We start from the raw sequence: 20,800 nt of genomic DNA, 5'->3' as shown, positions 1-20,800 counted from the left end.
AAGTGGGTTAAAAGAACCATTAATGATGCCACATTGCCCATATATATCCCATATGGGGCCCATATTGCCCACTTGAAATCCATATGGGGCCCATATGGGCCCAGATACTTTGCTGACTGGGGACCTACAGGGGCCCGTTGCATAAAACTTTTTTTCTAACCTGAGATTTCTAAGGTTGAAAACTCGGGTACCGTAGATTTCTCAGGTTGGCTACCTGAGATTGAAAAATCGATTGCCTAAAGACTTTGGAAAACTCAGGTTGGTAACCAGAGTTTTATTAACCACGAATATTCGTGAACGAGGATGCGCACTGAAATTTGGGTAAAAAAATATTTGCGCCCGTGTAAACTTGCGATTGTCTGCTAGCAACGTCAACGAAATGGCTTCACCAAATGAGGTAATTTTTTTTTAAATACGTTATTTTTGTTCATTGTATCATGAAATACAGTTTTTGAAATAATAACTATTAGATTGATCCATTCTGCTGAAAATATGTATCATTTTATCCCCGGCTAATCATCACGGCGCGGTGGTTTTCGCCCAAACAAATCCAATTGTAGCTGATGCTCACAGCGTAGTTTAGCAGAGTAATGGTGCCCCTCTCCGCCGGAGCTCTGGCGTAGAGGTGGCCGTGTATGGAAGGGATGCAGTTTGTTAGTAGTAGTAGACGTTCGATGTCGTAACGGCCGAATTTTTAACTTAGGTCTTTATCTGTTTATGGTTTTATAAATTCTTGATGATACTATGATTTCAGATACTGTTTATTTGTAATATCGATATTCTATGTCTAACCAATTCATGCTCAGCAGAGTGAGTCAGAGTAGACTTGAGGAATGAGGTCGATCACGAAATAAGACATGATTCAATTTCAGTTCAAAATGTCAATTTCATCATGTATCGAAACCAAATTGAATTTGTGTTGTAATCATCCAATGTAGACTCCACATTGCTATAACATTGTCCTTAGTTGCCAATGGTTGGCTTATTATTTTTTTTAATCTTTGGGGGGTAAATGCTCACTTGTGTTTACACTCAACTAAGATAATAACACTGTCATTTGTATTCTAATGTATTTATTCATCATATGACTAGGCTTTAATTAGTCTAAAATAGGTTGTATTCTTTTAATTATATTTTTTGAATTAGGAAGAGTCTGTGGAACACCAGATCTGGGTCAATATCATATTTTACCGATGGTTGGCCTCACAAAAATTAGACCAAAAGCTTCAGTCTCTGTATTTTGGTTGTTCCGCTGAACTAGCTGCGTTGGCTCACTCACCAATAGGGCCTACATATTATTATACAAATTAAAATCTGGACAAAACCCGTCCTCCGAATTGCCGACGAGATTACACATGCAGCCTCGCACTAACACACTACTACTACGGTACTAAAGACTTCCCCAACAGTTTCCTCATTTAAGAAATCTCAACCATGTAACCTCCAGATTAATATTATTATCATTTTCAACCTCCATAATTTTATTTTCAATTCTAGCTGGGGGTGGGGGTGCATATGGAAGTTAACATCTTACAATCAAAACCTCCCCCTCTCCTTGACATATATAGACCGAAAATTACAAAGTAATTGATCAGTTACATAATTAATTACATTTTTATAATATTTTTGTTGATGTAGACTTAGATCTACTTGTAATTGAAATTTTTAAAGGAGAAGTACATCTACTAGGCCGGGGGGGACTTTCATTGACAATTAGATTTAAAGAAAAATTATCATTCTTAAAGGGGAAGTTCACCCTGACAAAAAGTTTATTGTAAAAATAGCAGAAAAAATAAAAATATTCCCAAAGGTTTGAGAAAAAAATCATCAAGTGATTAAAAAGTTATTAGAATTTCAATAATTTGATTTGTGACGTCATATGCGAGCAGCATTCCTACATAGCAAATGGTAAAAAATCAATGAAAAGTTATTTTCTCAGAAAATTGTTTTCACTCTACCTTTTGTATATCAATAGGCAAATCATTTCACACCCGATAATGAATAGAAAACAAAATTAAGGCATCAGGAACCATACAAAATTTGAATTTCATGTATTTTATATTACATAACACATGGGGCAGCTGCTCGTTTATGACGTCACAAATCCAAAACTTTGAACTCTAATAACTTTTTTTACTCTTTAACAGATTTTCCTCAAACCTTCACCAATATATTTTACTATTTTGTCTGCTATTTTTACAACAAAGTTTTCTTCTGGGTGAACTTCCCCTTTAATGTTTTTGTGATTTAATTTCATGGTCATATTTCAGTGTTACTTTTGTTTTGGGGGTTTCTAAAAATAAAATTTCTTCTTCATTGCAGAAAACGCCAACCAAACGAAAGCGTGAAAATATGACAGAGCAGCATATCCAAATTCTGTGCGCATATGTCAGGGAAAAGAGGTCTGTGCTCTTCGGAAAGCCTTTGTCTCCCACTGATAGGGTAAGGTATTTACCTTTTTCTTCTAGAAATATGAAGCAGGCACAGATCTAGCCAGAATTAAACACTACTATTTGTGGCCATATTTTTATCACAATCTGCACTCTTCAAAACTTACATAAAAGGTAATCAAGTATGAATTGTTGTTTTGGACAGCCCTCAAGGGACAAAATTATACTCACTATTTTCTCTAGAATATCGAGAGACATTAAAAGTCAATATTCAATGACTATTTTTGCAACATAGCAATATTTACCATGAACTAATTATGCAAAGCCTCAATATTCTGATATTTTGAGGTTGTTGACCTTAAGGTAGTTTATCTCTAGAGGTCAGCAGAGGTGAAATCTGACTGACATCATTTTAAAATGAAGCTTATAGCAAGATAAAACACTAGCATGGGCGGCGGAAGCAGGGGGACGTGTCCCCCCTCCCTTAAATTTGAGGTGGGGGATGGCCCCCACAAAATATTTTGTTGATAACCTTTCTTTTTGCTTGTCAATCTTGTTTCCTGCGTTCCCCCATAAATTCACACAGGCCCCCTGAAATGTTTGTGGTCCCCCCTAACATTTAAGTTGATGACCTTATTCAGTTGATCCACTTCTAAAATTTAGGTTGATAACTTTTTTTTTTGGGGGGGGGCTTGTCAAATTTTTACTTTTATCCATCCCAAAATTTCAAGTGGACCTCCCCTAATTTTTGTTTTTATTTGTATTTATGGGTTAGTCATAATTTGTAACAGTTTTATGACCGAATTGAGTAATGCAGGTGAGACTGCAAGAGGCATTCCACTTGTTTTTTTTTTATTGTACAAGTGTATGGTGTGTTGTTTCCTGCAATGCCAATGTAATAAATTTCAAATGCTTGAAAATGACAGTACATTTTCCTCCTTTGTTAAATGCAGGTCTCTGATCAGCGCAAACAAGCTTGGGAAAATATTGCTAAGCAGCTTTCAGCGACCGGATGCCCCAGGAGTGGGGATGACGTGCGTAAGGCATGGTCCGACCTAAAGAAAAGGGCCAAAAATGAGGATGATAAGAAGAAGACTGGTAAGCCTACTTTTCTCGTAACAAATGGAAGAAGACATTTTTACTCCAATCGTTAAAGGGTGTAATGAGTCTTGTCGGTCCAAGGGGGGATGGGGTAGGATGGTGTTGTTATGGTCCCCTTAGATCTTGACTGTGGATCAAAACAAAAACTTACATATTATTTAGAATTTGTGTGCTTATTAAATGTAATTAATTCATGTTGCTCTAATTACTAGAAGTTCCTATAATTTTAATTATGGTGGTTAATATTTTTTGTAACATTCCTGAACAATTTTACTTGAAAAAAATTCTAGTATGAAATTGATTTTTCTTTTTATGACCACAGATCTTGAACTCATCCTGCAAAAGGTGGTTTTGTGGCATTTCCCCCAAAGATTATGGAAAATATACTTTTCAACTCTTAAAACCTTGGTATAAGTTTGCTAGACTGTAGACAGGCTAGAGATCCAATTTGGTCTCATTTTAAGGCTTAATTCCGCTTAATAAGCGGAATATTCCAGCACTCTGAACAATGTATTTTGAATTAGTCGTAATTAACGATAACTATTTTTGAAAAACTTGTATTTCCTTGTATAATTAACACTAAAAATTATTGCAGAGGAACTGTTTACTCATATATTTTATTTTGTTGGGTAGGGAGGGGTGTATTAGGCATGATATTGATAAATGCATACCTTTTTTCATACAGGCGGAGGCTCCTACAGGTTCAAGCCTATGTTGGAAGAGGTACTACTCACCATATCGGACAAAGCCTTACATGGCATAAAAGGGCAAAAAAGTGAGACTGGGGCAACTCAACCAGTAAGTATTAATTATTTATGGGTAGTTGGAAAGTTAGTTGCAAAGTGGAAGTAAAATGTTCAACCTATGTTAGCTGAGCTTTTTGTTATCAACGTTGATTTCTAAAACAAGGTTAAGTTATGAAATGATGTAACTTTTAAAGTAAATTGATCTATTTCATGCAACATGGACATGAGGGTTATCAAGGCGTTACACTTTTGGGAGGAAAGATATCCTGTGCGTTGTTCTTATCAAGTCTACCTCCAAAAATATGAATGCATAATTGCTGAGAAATGAGCAAAATAATCACAGAATTCCATGAAATGTCGCCATTTTTTCGAAGCAATATTAATACAGTGTCCCACATAATGCTTTTCTGTGTTAATGATCACCAGAATTGTCAATTACGAGCTAAGATTTAAAGATTTTACAAGGATAAGTGTACATTAATGTACCAGATCTAGATCTAAGATAATATTGTGACAATTAACCTTGATTTCAGAGTCTTTCTCATGAAATAATTGTTTGCTGCAACTACTGACTTTTACCTTTAAACATCTCACCATAGTATGATTATGTAGTTTTACATTGTTTTAATATTCATTTCTAATTTATCGTATCCATATAGTGCTCACAAAACACAGAGGCATGCAACCTTCTGCACCAGATGGGACAGGTGGAAGACGACGATGTGGAGAGATTGGGAGATGGAGAGGAAGATCTGGATCAAGATCAAGAAAATCCCCCCCCCCAAAAAAAAAAGAAATTTGGTATCACAAGGAAATTTGTATCAAGAGATGCTTCTGAGGAATCAAGAAGCAATGCTGGAGACCCAACAAGGCATTCTAGCGACCCTCAATGCCATGTTGGGGGTCCTTCAAGAATATGTGAGCAAACATGATTGATTTTTTTTTTCTAAAAGGGATGACTGTTTTCACAAAATATTGCTAAACTTGAAACTTCATTAACTTTGTTATTTGTTATCCGATTTCCATGAAATTTTTGGCACTTTGCTCTGTGAATTCTACTCTATGTATTTATATAAATATTTTCAGCCCGGACCATCCTTTCAACTAGATAACAAAAGATTTTTTTTTCTTCTTGGTAGAATTGCTTCATGGTTCCTCATTAGCATCTCTTGGTACACATTTATCCTGCAAAAAAATCCACTCATGCTGCTATAGACTACTGAAGTAATGACATTACATTTATTTTTGCATTTCATTGTCTTTTATACAATATTTTGGTAGAGCATGATGGAAACTCACAAAAACCCAAATTTTGTTGGAATCGGTCCATGGGGCCCTAATATGAACTCAAAAATATGTAACTAGCCCCATTGAAGTCAATGTATTATTTATTTGTCTGTTTCCTAACATTTAGAAGTAGGTCAATAATAATTTGACTTCAATAGGATTAATTGTGTATTATGTCATACCTTGAGGCCCGCATGGACAGATTCTCACCAAATTTGGGCTGTGGGGGGTTACCATCATGCTCTACCAAATTATTGTATCAACAAGTGGAATGCCTCTGGCAGTCTCACCTGCATCACGCGATTCAATATAGCAGCAGTGCTGACCTTGAAAACTACTATAAAATAATTATTCACAAAAACACCATTCATGTAATGATACAATACTATGTTTAATGGCATTTGACTTTTGTCACGTGACCTGCAACTCGCATGAGATGTTTAGTGATACTTGGTTACTCTTTTTTACTAAGTTTCATGAATCAGATCCATAAACATTCAGAGTTATGGTAATTCAACAGATTCCCTCAATTTGGCCAAAGTTCATTGACCCTAAATGACCTTTGATCTTGGTCATGTGAACTGAAACGAAGGCAGGATGTTCAGTAATGCTTGATTAACCTTATGGCAAAGTTTCACGAACCAAGGTCCATATACTTTCTAAGTTATGCTGTCATTTCAAAAACTCAACCTTCGGTTAAGATTTGGTGTTGACGCTGCCGCCGTCAGAAAAGCGGCGCCTATAAAAAAAAAGAAAAAACAATGAAATGCTACAAGGGAATTTTTATGATGTCATAGGGTTACTCTGTAATGCTAGTACTGTATGATTCATCTCGTATTCTGATCCATCTCATACTCTGATCCATCTCAAAAGCATTTTTTAGATGATAAGCAATACAGAACCACCATTCAGATGAATGAACTTTTTATTGGTAGAAGAAAAAAGTGCTTCGCATCTGATCTTTGATGACATGCCATAGTCCATACTGACACCACTAATAACCATTTCGGCAACACAACTGAGGAAACAGGCAAAATTAGCCATGTTGGTTGGATCAGTCAATTACTGTTCCTGATGGGAAATTAATATATTCATTACTACCATTTTTCCTTCCTCGAACTTTTGGGACAAATTAAAAGACTCCACATTTATCCAGTCATGAGGACATTTTAGATCAAATTGTGTTTTATATTGCATATGAAAGTTCCCAGCATTAAAAAAAAATAATTTCAAATATTCAAAAAGAAATATTTGAAGTTCAGTATAATGCCAATAATACTAAATTCATTATACTACAAAATGGTCAGTGTAAAGTCAAAATAATTGCAGCCAACAATGTCATTCTCTTTTTAATGCATTTGCTTCTAGAGGGAGGCTCAAGATTGGCTGGAATTTCTATTCTAAATTTCCATCACTGTTGCAAACTTTGATCTGTAAAATTTTGTAGGTTTGGATGTTTATTTCAATTGCTATTCCAAATCTTTGAAAATTGGATTATAAAGGATCTAATATATTGCACTCAGCATAAAGGGTAAATATTGGTATTCTTATATGAATATATGCAATAGTGACACCTCAATTCCAGAATAGAAAAGTGAACTCTAGGTGAAATAAGTATCGATAATGTCTCTCCTAGTAGCTGCTCCTCCTACAGGATCATAAGCTTGGTCAATGGGTGGTAATTCAACATCTTCTTCCCCTCCTTCATGGTAATTTGGCTCCCTGAGATCCTTGCTTACATTGTGCAGAACGCAACATGCAACTATTACATCACATGCTCTATCAGGGGATAGTTGGAGGCCAGACGCAATGAGGCATCTCAGTTTATTCTTTAACTGGCCGTTGACCATCTCGATGACGACCCGGGTTCGGCAATGAGCTCTGAAACCATTGGATATAAGATATGTGATAAGATTTGTTTGAGATTTTATTGGGGAAACTAAATTCAATTAAACCAAGCCAAGTTTATCCATCAAATGTCAGACCTTGCCTAATAACTTGTATTCATATTAATATATTTCAAGTGTATTTATACAAAATATATTATTTATTACCATGCAATCAACTACATGCATCATACATGCATATTTTTGATTAACTGACCCAAGGCTTTAAATGTCAGACCTTGCCATAGAACTTTTTATTGATATTGATATATTCAAATGTATTTATGCAACATATTATTACCATGCAATTGACTAGGGGGAAGTATATCTTTCTCAGGGAATTGAACATTATATTATTCCTAATGACAAGCAATAGTTTTTTGTCTCACCTGCGAAGCAGAGTGAGACTATAGGCGCCGCTTTTCCGACGGCGGCGGCGTCAACATCAAATCTTAACCTGAGGTTAAGTTTTTGAAATGACGTCATAACGTAGAAAGTATATGGACCTAGTTAATAAAACTTGGCCGTAGGGTTAATCAAGTATTACTGAACATCCTATTAGAGTTTCATGTCACATGACCAAGGTCAAAGGTCATTTAGGGTCAATGAACTTAGACCATGTTGGAGGGATCAACATCGAAATCTTAACCTGAGGTTAAGTTTTTGAAATGTCATCATAACTTAGAAAATATATGGACCTAGTTCATGAAACTTGGACATAAGGTTAATCAAGTATCGCTGAACATCCTGCACGAGTTTCACGTCACATGACCAAGGTCAAAGGTCATTTAGGGTCAATGAACTTTGGCCGAATTGCAGATATCTGTTGAATTCCCATCATAACTTTGAAAGTTTATGGATCTGATTCATGAAACTTGGACATAATAGTAATCAAGCATCACTGAACATTTTGTGCAAGTTTCAGGTCTCATGATTAAGGTCAAAGGTCATTTAGGGTCAATGAACTTTGGCCGAATTGGGGGTATCTGTTGAATTACCATCATAACTTTGAAAGTTTATTGGACCAATAGGTCTAGTTCATTAAACTTGGACATTATAGTAATCAAGTATCTCTGAACATCCTGTGCGCGTTTCAGGTCACATGACCAAGGTCAAAGGTCAATGAACTTTGGCCGAACTGGATGTATCTGTTGAATTACCATCATAACTTTGAAAGTTTATGGATCTGATTCATGAAACTTGTACATAAGAGTAATAAAGTATCACTGAACATCCTGTGCGAGTTTCAGGTCACATGATCAAGGTCACAGGTCATGTAAGGTCAATGAACTTTGGCCATGTTGGGGTTTTTTGTTGAATAACCATCATATCTCTGTAAGTTTATTGGTCTAGTTCATAAAAAGTGGACATAAGAGTAACCATGTATCACTGAACATCTTGTGCGAGTTAGAGTAGTATTCAAAGTCAGCACTGCTGCTATATTGAACCGCGTGATGCAGGTGAGACGGCCAGAGGCATTCCACTTGTTTCAAGTATTGTTGCAAATACATTTGGAGCAAATGTATTTATTATTGTGTATATACTTTGAAATTAATTTTTGGTGTATGCTGTTTCTATTATTGAATGAGCACCGAATTTGGTTGTAAAAAATACTTAAATAAAATATTTATTTGACATTTCACCTGTTGTATCTCCTTTCAGCTTCTGTGTGTGGATCTCTCACAGGTGTCATGAGCCATCTTTCCAAACGATAACCTGAATCCCCCAACAAGATTCCCTGAAGTTCACCATTAGCGAATCGCTGTCCAATTGCACTGTTCTGTAGTATTTTCATGAAATGGAAAAAAGAGGGGGCAACAAATTAATGTTTGCGATTGACTTGGTTAAACGTAGTGATAATGAAATGATAAAAACAATATATAATTAGATGAAGAAAAAAATTGATACTGAGAAATGTGTACGAAATGTTATGAATTACTATAAAAGATATTTGTATATCTTAATGTACAATTATCTATTAGGAATCAATTTAAGATATATATGTATGTTAATTGTAGAAATTATGAAAAGTTTTAAAACAGATTGCATGACAGCAATCCAGGAATTTTAAAGGGTTTTAAATTGAAATGATGAACAGCATCGTTACAGGAATTTGCATACAATTCAACAGTGTAACACTCAAATGTAACATACCCTCAATATCCTACTGTCATGGGTGCTACCAGCCCACCTGGCAACAACATTCGTGATCTTGTATTGGGTATTGCAAATCAACTGAACATTTATTGAATGCCTTCCTTTTCTATTGACATAGATGTACTCCTCTTCTCCTAGAGGTGCTCCGTGGAGATTAACATGAGTTCCATCGATCGCCCCAACAATATTCGGAAATCCTGCAACCTCAAAAAAGGAAACTTGGGTGTCTCTCACTTTCTCCAGAGTTTCAGGGAACTTGATAACCTGTCATAAAAAATAAAAAATTTCTTGCATAAAAACACTGTCATCTCATGAATAAATATAAAATGTGATTAATAATAGGAACATGGAGAGGCAGAGCTTCTTGTCTGAGGTCATTTACGCCCCCCCCCCCAAGAAAAAAAAGAAAATGAGGTAGAGAGGAAATTACAGAAAGGAAGGGGGCATAAAATGAATTGGGAAATAGAGATAAAAAGCGAAGGAACGTTCAAAAGGAAATGGGGAAAGGGGAGAGAAATAATTGAAGGTAATGAAAAAAATCAAAAGAGAGAAGGGAAATGGGTAGAAAATAAGGGCAGAAAGAGATCTAAATATAGAAGGGATTGAAAAGGATAATTAAAGGAATTCGGAAGGAGGCATGAAGAGAATGGAAGGGGGTAAGAAAACAAAGTGTGAAAAAATAAAAATATAGGAGAAAGAAAGTGATTGGGCATATATACAGCCAGGGCGCGCAAGGCAAAATTGAAAATTTGGGGGGGGGGGGCACAGGGGAAAAACAGAACACCTATTAAGAAAATAGCACATCTATCATGTATGTTGTAGTAGGGTATTGAGCAAACAAATGATAAATGGGGGGAAGACATGGCATATGAGCAACAAATCTTTAAAGATAGAAGCGAACAAGCAAATTTTGACAGTTGTTTTAAAAAAAATCTAATTTCTGATAGAGTTTGACATAATATTTTGAGAACAATATCATATTTAACCGCTTTTCTTTGCTTTCTTCTTTCGTTTTCTTGGTCTTGAACATTATTTTGGTTGTCCATGGAGGCATTTTTTGTTGGGGCGGGGTGAAGAAAAGAAAGGATGCTAACTGCAAATACGTTACATTAAAATACTGGAAATTTGAACAAATTAAAAAAGAAGGTGCATTTAAGCAAAAGTAAATAAGGGTATATTCAAATGGGGCATTTGATCAAGGTGCATAGGGGCCAATATTAATATATGCTACTAGAACTTCACTACAAAAAAGGGCAACTAAAACGGGCTTAAGAAGAGTTTAAAAAGATTTTTTATATTTAAAAATACACTTAGAAGGGATAAGAACGATAATTGATGAAAATTATGGGCGCTAAAAGAGCAAGAAAGGAAACGAGAATTTATAATGCAAGAAAGGGACGCTCTTTAATACATAAAACGAATGCATTTGGAAGGGGTCATTTTTCTTGGGCAAAAAGGGGCCAATTTTTAGTGCTTCGAAAAGCGTGTGTGTGTGGGTGGGGGACACTGAACCCCCCCCCCCCCCCGGAAGGCCGGGGCGCAATATCAAATGAAAGGGAAATTAAAGGGAAAATGTAATAAGTGAGGTTGGGAAGAGAAACAAATTGCAAGAAAAGAGAACAGTTGAAGAAAAGGGAAGCAGGGGGGGCACTACCTCTGATGAGTCACAATTCATGCAGGTGACGTCCCCCCACCCCCCATTTGAGAAGCAAAGTGAATAATTTTTAATGTAAAAATGCAGTGAAAACAGACATATTTCCAGCTCTTTTGAACCTGAAGACCCTTTTTTTTATTCTCAATTTTTTTCTGGCCGGTAAGAATTAAATCCTCGAGTTGGGGGTTGAAGACCTTTTTTTTCTTGGTTGTGATTTTTTTTGCAGATGAGATCTCCATCCAAATATTTGCCCCCCTTTTGGAAAATCCTAGGTACGCCAGGGGTTGGGAGTCAAGGGACTGCTTTTGCTCATGGGCGAGAGCGTGGGTTTCATAAAAAAAACAGGGTTTAAAAAATCATATTTTCCTCACAATTTTCTGAGAAACGAATACATGGGAATTAAAAGAATGGAAAAAGTAACGCACAATATATTTTACCCTTTTATTAGGAAGGAATGGAAATTGTGTGTTCATTAATTGTTTTGATCGACCATTTATAAATAGATCGATTATTTTGTAATATAATTTTTATGATCTTAATGGTAAGTCAAATTTTATCAAATTCAGCATTCCATAGAAAACAAACTCGCAAACAACAACAAAACGAGATATAGATCGATCGGTTGTACGCTTCGCATGTATGTGTGTGAGTGGTCATCGATCAGTCATACAGTAGAAGTGTTTTCGGAGTAGGTTGTCTGCGTACGTACGGTATGGCATTATAAATGAAAATAGTAAGTAAATTTAGAAGTATTTTGACATAAATTGACCGGTGTTACCTGGTCTTTTAACGTCTTATGGGGTGGCTGCTCTGATACAATACTGTAGTCGATCGACTGACTGAATGACAGTGCGTATCGTCTCGTAATATTTGTAATGCCCAACGCGCATTTGCACGTGCGGGACTGGGTTTGGGATAATTGATAACGATAATCAACGCACAAGCATTTATTTCTCGTTCAGCCCGTCTTAAGAACCCCCAAATCTCTTCAAAACTTCGTAAGTCACAAACAACATATCCCTACATGTTGAACTAGATTGTTTTTTTATTCCTCCTTCTTAACTGGTTCTAGAAATTAAGGGTTTAGTAGTTTAGAACTGAGGTACATGGTATAACTTTGTTTTGACAGTTTTTTGACTGTAAATGAGTACCGGTACCGGTAGGTAGGCACGGCCGTAGTCACTAGATGGCGCTGTCGCGGAAGTGCTCAAAATTTGTACGTAAGTTTGGTCCGCTTGTCAATGAGTGAAATCGCATAGCGATGCGATATCGTCAAAATTAAGCCCCTGTCAGCGCAGATGAATATGATACTTTCTCTTTGTGATTGTCCTCCCGTGCGATGAAAAATATGTCATCGTAATGCATAGGACTTTCGCGAGCTACCGAAGTCATTTTCGTGCCCCAAATTCCATGAAATCTTCCAAAAATAACCATGAAAGTGTCGGTAAGTCAAAAATGTCTTGAGTTGCTCTAAATTATTACCTTATTTAGTTGTATTTCTTGCAAAATGGGTCTCGAAGTGTTCTGGATTTTCCGTTGATTGTGAAACTTGAATTGATTTCCTTTCTGTGTCTTGCAGTTAAATTGCAGCGCGGGGAATCGCAAGGGCTGTGGAAGCCCTTCTCAGTGAGGTTTACAAGCTGAGCTGCCCTTGAATTTGGTCGAATTTCGAGCCATTTTAATCGCGCGCACGGGATGATTAATTAACATAACAATTAGCAGATTAGAGATCAAGATTACGTCACGTACGTGCGTACGTGTGATACACAGAAATGAAATTGAACTTGAATCACACGGAATCACAGTCAAGAAATGCTTTGTTTTCTTTGTTTGCTAAATGATTTCCTGAATTTAAAATCATGAATAAACACCAGAGTAATGACATGAAGGAGATAATCATGGTCAAATGAGGAATAACTAAATATTTTCTGAAAACGAGTGAATATGATGGGGCAATAATGTGCATGCACTGGAAAATGAACATTCACCTCACTGTCAGTGCCGTGGTGTCAGTCAGTCACTCAGACACATGCAGTGCTTTACTGCCTTTTACTGGCATTTTCTTTGCACTGCCGCCGCCACTGGTTTTTCTTTTGCCAACTAGATTAAAACTCATTTATTAATATGTTTATTGCAATTTTTGAATAAATGGTAATACAAAGTGGAAAAAAAATGAAGATAAAAATAATTTGGACTAAAAACTTGTCATGCCATCACCCCCCCCCCCCCTCTAAAAAATACACACTATCTTGAATGACTCGTTAATTTAATTTGCATTGAAAAAATAAATAATTGTATTTATGCACTTTTTTATTTCTCATTCTTTCTGCCAGAATATCAGATGCCATCATGAATAACCTCACCACCAGATTGAACTCCTAAACATCTTGATAATGACTATCTACTGAGATATATCTTGCCTTCTTGAGATTGGAAGTTTTAAGTTCAAGTCAGAGTGACCTAAGGCCCTACTAACAAGAAGAATCCAGATTTACATAAAAACAAATCCCACGAAAGATACAAACTGATTTTACTCTTAATGTGTAGTGTGCATGTGAGACACTGTTTATTTTGAGGAGGACCTCCTGTCTCTTTTTATTATTTTATTGACTGAATGAATGATCAATACCTAAAAGTGAGAAATGATTTTTGAGGAGAGTACATTAGTGTATGGTTTTGAGTGAATTTGATTTGAGTAACTGTTTTTCTTTATTATTTTTCTCATAATTATTATTTTGCCTTTTATTATATATTTTCAGTTATATATTGTCAGTTTATTTAAAGGGGAATGAAACCTTTGGAACAAATAGGCTTGTGTAGAAACAGAAAAATCAAAGAATAAGAATAAAGAAAGTTTGAGGAAAATCAGACAAATAATGAGAAAGTTATGAGCATTTGAATATTACAATCACTAATGCTATGGAAATCTTCCCATTGGCAATGCGACAAGGATGTGTGATGTCACTGATGAACAACTTTCCCTTTGGTGGACTATAAAATACCCTCAAAATATATCTTTTGCTTTTTCTTATGATGATACAAACTCTTTATCCATGATGTATTCTTAAAAAATATGTATTACATGCCCTCGTGTAGGAAGAACACATGATCTATGGATAGATGTGATAAAAGAGGCAATTCAAGTAAAATATATACTAAAGTAATGGGGAGAGTTGTTCACAAGTGACATCACACATCTCTGTCGCTTTGCCAATTTGCTGTCTCCATAGCAATAGTGATTGCAATATTCAAATGCTCATAACTTTCTCATTATTTGTCCGATTTTTCTCAAACTTTTGTTGATCTCTTTCTTTGATTTTTCTGTTTTCACACAAGCTATCTTGTTCCAATGGTTTCATTCTCCTTTAACATTAAGTTGAAGTAACCAAATTTGATCAAAGTGTTTAATTCTTGGGATAGAATTTTATCAGGTAATAAAACTGAGTTTGATAAATCTAAAAAAGGACACTGAAAAAATATGAACACTTGGAGATGCTCACTAAGAAGAGGAAGAAACATGAAAGGAAATGGAACTTAAGTGGATGTAATATAGCATGCCTTTTGCAGATCTCCAAGCACCAGGAATCATAGGCGGTGGAAGTGGGGGGGGGACGTATCCCCCTAAATTTGAGGTGGGGAGGGGACGATTCCCCCCCCCCCCAATTTTTTGTTGATAACATTATTTTTTAATTTTTTTTGGCTTGTCAATTTTCAATTTTGTTTCCTGTATCCCCCCCCCCGAAGATATTATTTGGTCACTATCTTTTTTTTTTGGGGGGGTCAAAAGATTTTGGCGGTTCCCCCACCAATGCCAGGATGTTCAAATGAGAGTGGCTGAAGTGGAATCTCCGTTTGTCTGTGAACTTGTTATAGAGAATGATTATTCCAGGACAAGTTAGATGATATTACCCAGCCCATGGCATACATCCCAACAATGGAAGGCAATATACCCCTGTAATACATGAAGTATCATATTATCTTTAGGTTGGTTTGGAAAGTAAGTCCTCTAGTCAATGTTAATGTCTGCCCAACAAAATGGTACTATCTGGCAATTTGGTGGTTCAATCACAAGCAGAAAAAGTTTAGTAAATTGACACTAGTAAGACAAACAAATATAATACAGCCAAACTGTCTGACCCCTTACTTGACTACTGACTTAACTAATTATTGAAAAATGACAAGGGATGCTTAGGCCCTTTGTAACCATTGCATTGGGCAGACTGAAGCAGATGACTACGGTAGAATTCATACTTTCATGAAGATGAAGGAACATCAAAATGATTATTACAATTTAGCAAATATGAATTTATAACACTGTCATGGTTATAAAAAATAATGAATTTCTATCAAGTAAAATGACAATACAATGTAAGAAATAACTGCAATAAAGTAATTTCATTTCCAAAAGATATCTTCCATAATTTAATAACCAAATTTCTCAAGATAATATTTCTTCTGCACAAAGTGTATGAAATGCTCAGTGTAAATCATGCTGTTTATAAATCTCTAGGAATTTTTTTTTTTCAAAATAAAAATGCATGTAAACTAAATCAAAACCAGGGGTGGTGGATCCAGGATTTTTCCTGGGGGGCACATTTTCAGGATGAAAATTTGTCAAGCAAAAAAGGGCCTTATGGGGGGGCATTCTTTGATGAAAATTTCACATTTTCATTACATCTTGACTGTAGCTCTCAAAGGGGGGTGGGGTTGAGCTAGATGTGCCCTCCCCCAGATCCACTAGTGATAAAAATCAACATTTATGAAAGATTGTGTGATATATGCAGATGCACTTTGATTATGACGTCATTGTAACCTTGAAGCATGATACCGAAGTAAATGTATGAACCGAAAATCACCGCATAACGCCGTAGTTCTGTTGGTAGTCCTGACGAATGAACTGTAATGTATGATTGAGTTATGAGACATGACACTGGCGACGAGGACGGGATCGTCTAGGATTACGAACTGGCAACGTTAAGGCAATTTTTCAGAGATAAACGACACGACGAACCGTGGATCTTCGGTGAGGGCAATAACGTGTTGTCCCACGTACTTAGTTTTCTGTGGTGTTTTCGAAAACGTCTGTTCAACGCAATCACGGGTACGTCGCCCGCACGGATACGGTGAACTTTCTTTGACTCTACAAGTTAAGTGAAATAACTAGCAATGGCTTTGGCACCATCGCGTTTATTGTTTGAAGAGTTTGACAAGGACGGAGATATTGAAGCATATCTAGACAGGCTTGATCAATATTTTATCGCTTTGGATATCACAACGGAGACCAGACATGAGGGTAAGCGTAAAGCTATTCTTCTCAGTAGTATTGGTAGTGACACGTACAAAACGGTGAAAGATTTGGCATTTCCAAGCAAACCAAGTGAGAAAACGTATGATGAACTCAGTGGAATTTTGAGGGGACATTTCCGTCCTAAGCGCTTGGTTGTATCAGAAAGGTTCAAGTTTCATAATGCTAAGCAATCACCAGGTCAAACAATCTCAGGCTTTGTCTCCTACCTGAAAAAGCTTGCTTCTTCATGTGAATTCACAGGGGGAGCATTAGAGGAAGCTCTACGAGACCGCTTCATTGCAGGCTTGTACTCAAGTTCCATTCAGAAGAAACTTTTGTCCAAGAACTATAGATTCCAGGAAGCTGTGGAATTAGCATTAGCAGAGGAGGCAGCATCATGTAACATCAAGGACATGTCCAATACTAAAGTAGATGATGGGAAGGTGAATAAGGTGTCATATTCACACAACAGACGTAAAGATGCTACCCAGGTCAAGCAGGGTCAATCTAGTACAAGTAAGCGACCTAAATGTTATCGCTGTGGACTGTCAAACCATTCCGCGCAGCAGTGCAAACACAAAGACGCAGTGTGTTTCAAGTGTCAGAAAAAGGGGCATTTGAAGTCGGAATGTAAGTCAGGTGGGAACCAAAGAGGAAAAACAAATTTTCCACGTCAAGATAATGGTCGCAGGTCAGTGAAACAGGTCAAGGAAGATGATGATGATGGAGCGTATGATGGTAAGAACAACGTAGACTTCCTAGACTCTGTTTTTCATGTGAACAACGTGACATCTCAGCCTCCATATATCGTACCAGTAACAATTGAAGGGGTTGAACTGCAGATGGAATTAGACACGGGAGCTGCAGTGTCTATCCTCACCTATGACGATTACTTGAAACATTTCAAGCATGTACAATTGCAAGCGATCAGACGTCCGCTGCGGGTATATGGAGGTGCAAGGCTAGACTTAGCAGGAGAGATTGATGTGGAGGTCAAGTACCAGTACATGAACCAAGCTATGACTCTTACCTTGGTAGTCGTCAAGACTTCTCAACACGCTCCACCTCTCTTTGGACGATCTTGGCTGAGGAAACTGAAGCTAGACTGGAAATCATTGATCTCGGATCCTCAGTATTCAATCAGTGTTGATACAGATGTGGGAACGGTTCTGCAGCAGGAGTTTGCGGATGTATTTAAGGAAGGACTTGGGAAAGCTAAAGGCCCACCAGCGTCATTGCATCTGAAGGAAGGTGCTCGACCAAAGTTCTGCAAGGCACGCAACGTTCCTTTTGCTCTACGTCCTGCAGTTGAGGAGGAACTGAAACGTATGCAGGAAGATGACATCATATACCCTGTAGATTACAGTGAATGGGCAACCCCATTGGTATGCATACCGAAGGCCGATGGACGGGTACGCCTATGTGGAGATTACAAGGTGACTGTGAATCAGCAGATTCATTGTGACCAGTACCCCATTCCTACTACAGAACAAGTCTTTTCAAACTTGGTGGGAGGAAAGAAGTTCTCTAAGATTGATCTTAAATGTGCATACCAACAAATGATGTTGGATGAAGCTTCGCAGGAACTGGTGACAATCAACACCCACCGAGGTCTCTTCCGCTACACCAGGCTGCCATTTGGTATATCATCTAGCCCAGCTATTTGGCAGAAATTCATAGAGCAGGTCATATCTGGACTGGATTGTACTTGCGCCATCATGGACGATGTGCTCGTGACAGGAAACACAGACCAAGAGCACATGAGAAATCTGAAGCAGGTATTCCAGCGTTTCCAGAAGTTCGGACTTAGGGTGAAGAAGGAGAAGTGTTCCTTCATGAAAGACAGTGTGGTCTACTTTGGGCGGAAGCTATCATCCAAGGGAATTCAACCAACGAGTGATAAGGTTGAGGCAGTTCGCCATGCCCCAACCCCAAAGAATGTGTCAGAGTTGCGCTCCTGGTTAGGAATGGTTAACTATCACGCGCAGTTCATTCCTAATCTTTCTACAATGGTCCATTCCTTGAATGAACTACTTGGATCAAAGCCGTGGTCTTGGGACAAGGACTGTGATAATGCCTTCCAAGCTGTAAAGAAGGCGATTTCTACAGAGAGATTGCTTACACACTATGATCCAGAGCAGGAGCTAGAACTGAGTGTAGATGCTTCACCCTATGGAGTGGGTGCAGTTATCTCCCATGTGAATAACAATGGCAACAGGAAGCCAGTAGCATATGCCTCAAGGAGCTTGAATCAGCATGAGAAGGGATATGCACAGTTGGACAAGGAAGCACTGGCCATTATGTTCGGTCTTCAGCGTTTTCGCACGTACCTGTATGGAAGGAAGTTTGTGATACGTACAGATCACAAGCCCCTGGAACGGATTCTAGGTCCAAAGACTGCAATACCTACCTTGGCTGCCCAGAGGTTGCAACGATGGGCAATCATCCTGTCAGCTTTTGATTATGAGCTGAAGTATATTCCAGGCAACCAGAATCTTGTGGCAGATGCTTTGTCACGACTTCCCTTACCGGAAACTGTGCAAGGAGATGACGACATCTATAACATTGCAGCCTATCACATTGAGAGCCTTCCTATCACTAGCAAAGAAATACAGAACAAGACAAGAACAGATCCTGTGCTTTCTAGGATTCTTCACATGGTGAAAACAGGAACATGGGTGGAGGACAAACAAGATGAAAGACTCAAACCATTCATCAGAAGGAAGGATGAATTAAGCATGGAACAGGATTGCCTCTTGTGGGGTTATCGAGTAATTGTGCCTCCTAGTCTACAAAGAGACATTCTACAAGAGTTGCATACAGCGCATCCTGGCATGGTGCGTATGAAGGAAATTGCTCGCAGTCATGTTTGGTGGCCCAGGATTGACTATGACATAGAGCAGATGGTGAAGTCATGCCAGACCTGCCAGCAGACGCGGAACCTTCCAACAGTGGCACCACTTATGCCATGGGTATGGCCACAGTCACCATGGACACGTATACACATAGATTATGCCCAGAAGGACAAGAAGGACTATCTAGTCGTCACAGATGCATATTCCAAGTGGCCAGAGGTCATTATGATGTCAAGTACAACGTCAGCTGCAACTATTTCAGCATTGAGGGACTTGTTCAGCAAGTATGGAATCCCTCTGCAATTGGTTAGCGACAACGGCCCACAATTTGTGAGTGAGGAATTCGAGGATTTTCTCAGGAGAAATGGTGTGAAGCATGTCAAGGTCGCACCATATCATGCAGCAAGTAACGGTGCAGCTGAAAGGATGGTACAATCCTTTAAAAGATCATTGAGTGCCAGCAAGGCTCAAGGTCGTAGTCTTCAGAAGTGCTTAGATAGTTTCCTACTTACATATCGCTCAACTAAGCATGCAACAACTGGACAGACCCCAGCAAGTTTGTTTCTGGGACGGGAGCTTCGCACACGTCTCAGCTTAGTCAGACCTAGTACCGAGGACAAGGTCATTAACAAGCAGAGTGACCAAAAGCTTCATCATGACAAACAACATGGTCTGCGTGAATTCTTCCCTGGAGATCGCGTGTTAGTCAAAGACTTTCGTCAAGATGAAACTTGGTGGTCAGGAACAATCGCTGAGCGACGAGCGCCAAAGTCCTATGTAGTCATCCTGGAGGATGGCAGAGTCTGGAAAAGACATGTGGATCAGTTGCGTTCAGAATGCAAGGTATCGATGGACGATACCACTCGTACACAGGTGCCAACACCATCAGCGCCTGTGAATCCAACAGAGACTTTAGAAACTGAAAGACATTTGTCTGCCCCAGAAAGTCTGGAGGGTAATCACTCTCCCATTCAGGCGAAATCACAGATCGAAGATGATCCAGAAACTATGCCTTCCAATCTTGGCGAGGCACTCCCTCTTCGACGTTCTAAGCGTGTAAGGAAGACGCCGGATCGGCTCATCGAGTCCATGTAACAGATGAAGGATGAAGTTTGTAAATATAGTTTAAGCTTTCTAGTGTTAGTTTTTGATGATATTTTGATGTTATTTCTTTTCTACAAGATTTGAGTGGTGTTGTTTGCACGATACGACAGTTGAAGCAATTATGTTCTTCTAAACAACTCAAACACTTGAAACCGATTATTTTCATTTAGCATACTATATTGGAAATATTAAATTTTAAAGAAATTGTTGTTCAAGTACAAAAAAAAACAGTTTCCAAATGCCATTTATTGGGAGAACCTCACATTAATGTTTGTCATTGATAACATGGCGGTACAACAAACCAGTGCAAAATTTGTACATTTCAAAATCAAC

General features: G+C 37.9%; 2 protein-coding genes across 2 annotated transcripts; both read left to right on the top strand.

Annotated features, from left to right (window-relative positions):
- Nucleotides 1–344: 344 nt before the first annotated feature.
- On the top strand, nt 345–5,186 carry LOC121405847. Its single transcript, XM_041596820.1, has 5 exons — nt 345–397; nt 2,323–2,442; nt 3,344–3,488; nt 4,177–4,289; nt 4,897–5,186. Exons 1-5 carry the CDS (start codon nt 380–382, stop codon nt 5,167–5,169), a joined length of 669 nt encoding a protein of 222 aa, XP_041452754.1. The 5' UTR covers nt 345–379; the 3' UTR covers nt 5,170–5,186.
- An 11,201-nt stretch (nt 5,187–16,387) lies between these two features.
- On the top strand, nt 16,388–20,458 carry LOC121406618 (uncharacterized protein K02A2.6-like). Its single transcript, XM_041597626.1, has one exon. The coding sequence runs from the start codon at nt 16,388–16,390 to the stop codon at nt 20,456–20,458; it is 4,071 nt and encodes a 1,356-aa protein (XP_041453560.1).
- Nucleotides 20,459–20,800: the final 342 nt, after the last annotated feature.

This window comes from Lytechinus variegatus, chromosome 1 (assembly GCF_018143015.1).
Source record: "Lytechinus variegatus isolate NC3 chromosome 1, Lvar_3.0, whole genome shotgun sequence".
NCBI lineage: Eukaryota > Metazoa > Echinodermata > Echinoidea > Temnopleuroida > Toxopneustidae > Lytechinus > Lytechinus variegatus.
The sequence above is the reverse complement of the archived record's forward strand: the minus strand, read 5'-3'. Positions and strand labels throughout refer to the sequence as shown.